Source organism: Schistocerca piceifrons, chromosome 6 (assembly GCF_021461385.2).
Source record: "Schistocerca piceifrons isolate TAMUIC-IGC-003096 chromosome 6, iqSchPice1.1, whole genome shotgun sequence".
In the NCBI taxonomy this organism is placed as follows: Eukaryota; Metazoa; Arthropoda; class Insecta; order Orthoptera; family Acrididae; genus Schistocerca; species Schistocerca piceifrons.
In genome coordinates, this window is record NC_060143.1 from 426228255 (window position 1) to 426237337 (window position 9083).

Here is a 9083-nt window from a genome sequence, read left to right on the forward strand (position 1 = left end):
AAGAGTAAAGGCATCTCTCTTGCAGATGGAATGTGGTACATAGTCATATTTCAGAATTTATTATTAGAACAATAGTGTGTTCATTGAACACACTAGCTGATTGGATTCCTAAACAGATGTTAAATAAAACATTGTATGCTAGCACAGTCTTGGGAGCTGGGATATTACACTATGAAGCCTCTCCTTTGAATTCTTGCCACAAAGTTTAGAAATAAATCAATGGGATGATTATGCTTAGGATTTCCAATAATATCAAGTGACTGAAAACAACCTCTTATCTAGGGTGGCAATTCTCCTGGAAAACCTGGATTTCTTAGGGAATTACATTTTGTATTGAATGGTCAGGGAAATCTCAGAGAATTTCAGGTATTTCATAAAATTTCAGGGAATTCTGTGTTTTCAACATAATGAAACTGAATTTTATTTAGTGTTATAAATCACAAATTTTATAATTTTTAATATTTCAAAGTGTGTTAACCATATGATTATTATTCTATCTAAATTACTGATGTTAAAAAACTATGGCTAAACTAGTGCTTGTGGGTGTTATACAGCTCACCTGAGAGGAAAGGAAGATCATGTTATTGTAATATGCTAGCCCCCCTCCCCCCCAACACACACACACACGCACACACACACACACACACACACACACACACACACACAAAATTAATTTATCAGGAGCTTCTTCCTTGTCACGTTGTTCCTTTTTTTTTTCTCTCACCAAGTTTGAGTAGCCACCCCGCTTTACCATACATTAGAGTCACTGTGCTGTAAATAGGCACATGAATGTACCAACTCAGTTTTTGAACTTGCATTCTTCATCAGAGTACACTCTCTGACAACATAGAAGTATTAAGTTGAGGGGAGAGGCTGGGGTTGTTGGAAGAGAGAGGTTTTGCGCAAGAAAAGTATAGGAATGCAGAGCCAGAGCAAACTTTTCCTTGGCAACAGTTAGACCGTGTCTGTTGATGAACAACTTTTTGGTCAAGCTAGCACAAAAAACAGTGTAGTAGTTGCAGAGGAATTTGTCATGTTTCTGGTGGTATAATGTGTACAGGGCAACTCAGGTGGCATCTGGGCGGAGTGGAAGAATTGGATTGTCAGGTTGAATGAAAGTGACAAAATTTGAGGAAAAGTTTGGTTGTTATTACCGATACAGGTTACAGAGGATTTTCCAGGAGGAATATCCCATATACGACTTGTACAGGCAACAGAAAGTAAAGGCTGTTAGGAAGAACAGCAGTATTACAGAGCAGCCGGGGAATAATGGAAAAAGACTGAGACAGGGACAAAGAGACACATGGCATAAAGCCATATGCCCTGTTGGAGGTCCAGTTGTTCAGAGTATGCTGGACTATGGAACATCTTTGACTTCGGTCTGTCAATTCAGTATGCGTATAGCAGCACATGTAGCTGGCTGGTATGACTGAGTACTGAATGTAAAACCGTAGCAAGACAAAACTGCAATAAAAATTTCTTGGGAATCATGGTGCAAATGACAACTGGGGTTGTACATACTGGACTGTAGAAAGGTGTACCGTTGACAAGTTTGGAATATGATGTGCTGGGTGGATGTGTGCTGCAGGTTTTGCATGTGGATCTTGAACATAGATATGACCCATGTACCAATTAATGGAAGCAGTAGTGGCATTCGAAGTTTGAGTAGGAGGTGGTGTGTTTTACGCTGCCTCTCGCAAGTCTCAAATGTAACCACTCACAGACATGAGTCATCTAGAGACAAAAATAGGATACTTTCACATGAAGTAACATTATAATTAACGCAATCTTCACAAGAATAACTCAATTAGATACAGAATTATATGAGAGGAGGAATTTCAGAGCAAACAAAAATGTGAAAAAATAGCTGATTAACTTGTGGCACATAGACATTCAGTATGTAGTTAACAGAAAATTGCCTAACTTTTGTGTGAACTCTTTTTCTTTTTACAGTATTATTACAATAAACACACTGGTGGATTGTGAATGGTTACAGGGGCAGGTGGGTGTGGAGAAAGAAAAGGATGTGTTTCAGTAATTAAATATTCATATGGATTTGTGTGACTTGTTACTTACATTTGGTTCAGCATTTTGCTGAACAAATATAATAAATTAAGAATTTGCAGATTCGTAAATTATAGATAAATTTTTGTTCCAACACAATGTTTTTAATAGTGTACTAATATCAAACAAGTTATTAGATGATGCCATTAGTTTAAAATTTATCTATATTAGTATTCTTTGTCTTCAGAGAATTATGTGTAGGCTTAGTTTCAGGAGCTTTACGTTATATTACAACCATTGTAGCAGGTAATCAGAAAACAGTGATGCTGCAGACAGAATATAAAAAGTAGAATTTAAAATGTAATCTGTCTTATTTCTTTAAATATTCCCATGTAGAGTGTTGATTTATTTTGCTACTTAAATGCTCTTCTTGGCAATATATTGTTTTCACTAATGTTTGGAAATGTTCAAAGCTTTTAAACTGACTTATTTTTAACTTAACTTCAAAGTGTTAAAACTCAGTACAGCTAGTTTATATATTGAATTATAAATATTATTCTTTGCTTCCTTACAGAATTGTGACTTCTGAACTGACGTTTTATCTCGAAACACTGAAAACATTGAAAGTACTTCCTGTGGAAGAATTAAGTGATGGAGCAATGAAAAGTATTTGGGATCCCCAGTAAAATTCCAGTAAACTGAAACTGAGGCTGTGAAGTGTACCTTTAGTGATCTCATGATAGTTTGTTGTATGAAATTTATAGATGCAGCTATCTGGAAAATTTTATGAAAACTGTTGTATATGAAATAAGATGTGAACTTTTATTGTTATAGTACATGTGTAACTTAATTATGAACTTCTTGGTGAAATGTGCGATGTAGGAGATACGTTTCACTGAAATTCAGTGTTTTCTGAGGCGTGTGATGTAATGGTTATTGACACAGAGATACTGTGAATGCTTATTAGTGCTTGATGATGATTCATAGTGAGTGATATACTGCCACAGAAGTTAGTACAAAGTTCTTTATAAGTGCAAACTGAAAAATAAACTTTCATTACATATCCCTCTTTATTGTTCTGTGAGGAAAAGTGTGTCGCAACAGGCAGAAGTAAATTGAAGACACCACAGACTTTTCAAGATCATTGGCATGTTGCATTATTAATCAAGGTTTTCAACAACATTCCATGCCTCCTTCTATAAGTAACTTTTGCATTGGCATATAAATATCAAGCTGAATTACATGTTTTAAATGTATTATCTCCATCATTTTACTATTTATTCTCATGTTAAGTTTACATTACTTTTCATTTAGTAATTTGTAATTTGTTTACAACTAATTTCTGCACGAGAAGACTGCGTAACAAACTTATCTATTCAGTGAAGTAAACATGAATTTCATTGGAGCACCTTGTTCTTTATGATGATGAAATTGGGGATGCATCACCTGGCTGATTAAATTTTGAAACTTCGTATAAATTATCTCCAAAGGGCCACCATTTATTAAGGATTTGAATAGTTCTGAGAGTTCAGCTCTCACTTTCAAAAGTCACCAATGTAACAAGAAAGAAGGATCACAACTCAAAAGGTAATCAATATATGTTATTACATACATTACCTATGGTTAAAACTTGAGAAGATTAATTCTTGGGAAGTTATTAAAAAATAAATAAAAACCACTCAAGTACAGCATAGAAACATGTAAAACACAAGCATATACTATAAAATTATACTAAATATCAAGCAGCTCATTATGCATGTTACTAGTGAATCAGTTAATAATAAGTGCATGGATTTAGGGATTTCAGATAGCCATGGTCTGCAGATATGAAACACAAGCTAACAACAAAAGTCATAACATAGGTGAAACAGAAGTGCCCATAGGCTCACATAAATGTGGAGAACAGTATGTACAATGTGAGTCCAAAAAGTATCGAACCTTTGGTTGGCAGAAATAAATTTATTGATAAGGAACTACATAACCCTAATTCCCCTCAAAGTACTCCCTTTGGTGATGCACACACTTCTCCCACTGCGTAACCCTTTTTTTGCCCTCAAAGTACTCTCTTTGGTGATGTGCACACCTCTCCCACCACTGCCACCATTATTGGAAACATCTGTGGAATGTGTCTTTTGGAATAATAATAAACTGGGCTATCTCATTAGGTATGATGTCTTCTCTCAAGTCAAATCCTGTACCTTTCATAGGGCATTTTCAACTTGGAAAATAGCCAAAAATCACATGGAGTCATGTCAGGGAACCTGATTAACCACAGTGTCCGTCTTCTTGGCTGAGTGGTCAGCACGTCTGACTGCCAACCAGTATAGCCGAGCTTCTCCAGGTGGGGACTCCTGGCCATCAGTGCCATGCCAGCATTCCACAGATGCTTCCAATAATGGTGGCAGTGGTGGGCGAAGTGTGTGCATTACCAAAGAGAGTACTTTGAGAGTGATTAGGGTTATGTAGTTCCTTATCAATAAGTGTATTTCTGTCAACCAAAGTTTTGATAGTTTTTGAACTGACCTCATACATATTGCTCGCCACATTTTTGTGAGCCTATAGACACTTGGTTTGCTCTTGACATCAGCATTGGTCACACGATCTGCCCATTCAATCTTTAGCATGCAGCAGTACCTCCACATTCCAAGTGCCTTCATCCTGTTCATGGATACAGTTTTATTTATACAAGGTTACAGCAGTGTTGATAAACACACAATACTTTACTATTCACATTTGTGCAGGGAAGCTGAGGATCATGATTACATTTTGGATATTTGAGCTTTTGATGTGGTCTTGATGGGATACCAATTCTTTTTTTCATCTCTTAATCGTGATTTCAATTTTCCGTCAACCAGCATCCTAAGTATTTAATTTTGCCGACTCTGAAGTATGTTGCTGCCCAAGTTGATAATCACTATTCTCTAATTGCTAATAACAATAATTTTTGTTTTTTAGGCAACTAGTATTAAATTAGAAACTTTTGGCAATGATGCTGGTACTGTTTAGGAGATCATCTCTGTGAATACTCTGTAACCCACCGTACGGTGTGTGGCTGAGGGTACACTGTACCGTTACTCATCATCATCTTTCCTGTTCCACTCGCAAATAGAGTGAGGGAAAAACGACCGCCGATATGCCTCCATATGAGCCCTAATTTCTCGTATCTTATGTGTGTGGTCCTTAAGCGCAATGTATGTTGGCGGCAGCAGAATCGTTCTAAATTTTCTCAGTAGTATTTCCCGAAAGGAAAGCTGCCTTCCCTCCACTGATTCCCATTTGAGTTTCCGAAGCATCTCCGTAATGCTTACATTTTGTTTGAACCAAATGGTAACACATCTAGAAGCCCTCCTCTAAATTGCTTTGATTTCTTCCTTCAATTTGACCTGGTACAGATCAGGAACATTAGAGCAGTACTCAAGAATAGGTTGCACCAGCATCCTATATGGGGTCTCCTTTACAGGTGAACCACTCATTCCTAAAATAGTCCAAATAAACTGAAGTCAACCATTTGCCTTCCCTACCACAGTTTTCACATGCTCATTCCACCTCGTATCACTTTTCAGCGTTACAGCCAGATATTTAAATGGCTTGACTGTGTCAAGCTGGACACTAATAATATTGTATCCTGATATTACAGGTTTGTTCTTCCTGCTCATCCAGATGGACTTAACATTTTTCCACATTTAGGGCTAACTACCATTCATCAAACCAACTGGAAATTTTGTATAAGTCATCGTATCTTCCTACAGTCACTCAACTTCGACACCTTACGGTACACCACGGCATCATCAGCAAATAACTGCAGACTGCTGCCTACCCTGTCCACCAAATCATCTATGTATATGGAGAACAACAGTGGTCCTACCAAATGTCCCTGGAACACTCCTGATGATACCCTCGTCTCTAATGAACACTTGCCATGGAGGACAATATCCTGAGTTCTATTATTTAAGAAGTCGTTGAGCCACTCACAAATCTTTGAACTTATTCTGTATGCTCATACCTTCGTTAACAGCCTTCAGTGGGGCATCTTGTCAAATGCTTTCAGGAAATCTAGAAATATGGAAGGTGCCTGTTGCCCTTCATCCATAGTTCTCAGTATATCATTTGAGAAAATGACAAACTGAGTTTATAAAGCATGATGATTAGTGGACATAAGCCTCTTAAGACTCAAGAAAGTTTATTATATTCGAACTGAGACTGTGTTCAAGGATTTTGCAGGAAACAGAAGTTAGGGATATTGATTTGTAATTTTGCAGGTCTGTTCTTTTACCTTTCTTATATACTTTGAGTCACCTGCGTTTTTTTTCCAATCACTTGGAATTTCGTGCTGGGCGAGAGATTCACAATAAATGCAGGCAAGGTAAGGGGCCAATGCTGTATAGTACTCTGTAAAATCAAACTGGGGTTCCATCTGGACCTGGTGATTTATTTGTTTTCAAATCTTTAAGTTGCTTGTCTATGTCAGGTAGCTTATTTCTGTGTCATCCATATGGAGTATGTCCGATGGTCAAATGATGGTATGTTTGTACGGTTCTCCTGCGTGAATGATTTATTGAACGAAAAATTTAAAACTTCGGCTTTCGTTTTGCTATCTTCAACAGCCATACCAGACTGATCAACCAGGGACTGAATGGAAGCCTTAGACGACCTGCTTACTGATTTTACATATGACCAGAATTTTTTCACGTTGTCTGTCATATCTTTTGCCAGTTGTGACAGCAGTAGCTCTATGCTTCACACATAGATCATGTCACAGGGTGACGAATCTGTACTAACCATCACTTGTCGTAATTTGTGCGTCCTCTTTTGGACTTAAGACTGCAACAGCCTCTGCTTCCTCACCATCCTATGAATTTCATTATTAAACCATGGTCGGTATTTTCCATCCTTGATCCACTTACTAGGCATGTAACTCTCCAGATCTGCTTAAACTTTGCCCATAATTCCTCTACATCCATCTAAGTGATGCAAATTGACTGTGTAAGTAAGATGTTAAGAACTGCTCTATCTAGCAGAAATACTCTCCTAGCGTTCTTGACAGATTTATCAACTTTTGTAATCATAGTTGATGTAATGATATCATGATCACTGATCTCCGTTTCTATTCTGACATTGTCGATAAGGTCCAGTCCATTTGTAGCTTCAAAGTGTAAGATATTTTCATTGCGTGTGGGCTGCCGAGCTAGCTGCTCCAGACAATTTTCAGAAAACCTGTTCAAAAGTATTTCACATGACTGTCTGTACCCCCCACCCCTTCCGACGACCACAATGAATCCATAGATACCCCAGTCTATACTCGGTAAGTTAAAGTTGCCTCCAACTGGTATTGCAAGATCTGAGTATTTACGTGCTACTGACCATAGACTTTCTCTGAATTACTCTAGAACTGCCAAGTGGAATCAGGTGGCCGGTAAAAACATCCAACAATTAATTTATGAATATAATAGAGGGAAACATTCCAAGTGAGAAAAATATATCTAAAAACAAAGATGATGTAACTTACCAAACGAAAGCACTGGCATGTTGATAGACACACAAACAAACACAAACATATACACAAAATTCGAGCTTTCGCAACCAACGGTTGCTTCATCAGGAGAGAGGGAAGGAGATGGAAAGACAAAAGGATGTGGGTTTTAAGGGAGAGGGTAAGGAGTCATTCCAATCCCGGGAGCGGAAAGGCTTACCTTAGGGAGAAAAAAGGACAGGTATATACTTGCGAGTGCGCGCGCACACACACACACACACACACACACACACGTAGTTGTGGCATAATGCTTAGTATATTTGCTGTCTGGTGTCATGTGGAGACAACTGATGGCTGTTGTGTAGTGTCAGATGTTTGTAGATAGCAAGGCAGTGCACAGTACTGTGAATAGATGAGTCTCCTACAACATTTGTTCACCAAATAGCTTCAGCATTTTTATTCATTTCACATCAAAATTTGCAGCAATCAGATTCAAGGGTAATATCAACATATTTCGGTTTTCTGTTCCCTGTGTCCAGTAACTATATACATTTTTGCAGCATATTACTCCTATGTGTGTTGAAAATGAATGAAACTGCTTTATAGTGAGAAGAGAGTATTAGCTGTATAGTCAGAAGAAAGTATCAGAATCTGTTGTGCTGCATTACAGAAGGAAAAAATGGTGACATTCACACACAACATTTGTGAATCAACGCGTCTTTATTCATCAGACTGTAGTAGACGGATTGATAAAGCACTCATAACATTTGTTAATAGAGATCTTAAAGGCAAAATACACAATGAAAAATTAAATTACTGACTTAATTTAAGAAAAACAGGAGCAGTAAATTAGCCTTGTAGAACATGGAACAATGGAAGATAACTCTTAATAATTCAGTTTGTTGAAAAAGGGATAACTAGATCATACAACCATGCAAACATTTTCATCATGGTGTCTTATCTGCAGCATGTCTGACTGGCTTGCTTACTCACCCAGCTTGCTGATATTGCTTTATTCCTGTCTTCTCCCTGTTTCGTAACGAAGGAATCTTTTTTCTGAAAGCTTGAGATTCATCAGTTTAGATTATTTGAGGCTTTGCACCTGCATCTGATTCTTTTCTTGTATCCTAATGTGAGATTTATTTTTACTTTGTTTTTGTAATTTGGGTTGTAATGTACCATTATATTTCTCCACAACAATTTTAGTGTTTGCTGTTTTCCTTGGTGATTTTAGTTGTATGGACATTTGGCTGTGACCTAAGGCACGTTTCTGTGCTTCGTGATTCATCTCCTAATGCTGGGGACACCCTCAGAGACTATAAAGACATTATATGTCACTATTCGAGCTCAAGTAGCTCAGCAAACCAAATTGTTTTTATGGAACCACACAATGGCCATTAGTGATGTCATTCGACCGTTGGTACAGATCTCAAAGTTGCAATGTTCTCTTGAAGTTCTTCTGCTTCTGGATGTCTATAGTTATTCTGTACACCATAGCAAAGTTTGGACCCTGACAAAACTAATGTATCAGAGAATAAAGTTTAGTAGTTCCCTGGTCCCAGTGCATGTTCTGCTACTGGTGAGTTACCCATTTTGTGTGGAAGACAAC

General features: G+C 37.6%; 1 protein-coding gene across 1 annotated transcript in view; it reads left to right on the forward strand.

The window, feature by feature from the left end:
* LOC124802565 (vacuolar protein sorting-associated protein 54) overlaps positions 1-3400 on the forward strand; it is a 152590-nt gene extending 149190 nt beyond the window's left edge. Inside the window, exon 19 of the mRNA XM_047263434.1 lies at positions 2579-3400. Coding sequence (XP_047119390.1) covers positions 2579-2690 — 112 coding nt within the window. The 3' untranslated portion in view covers positions 2691-3400. The remainder of the gene's footprint in view (positions 1-2578) is intronic.
* The last annotated feature ends 5683 nt before the right edge of the window (positions 3401-9083 follow it).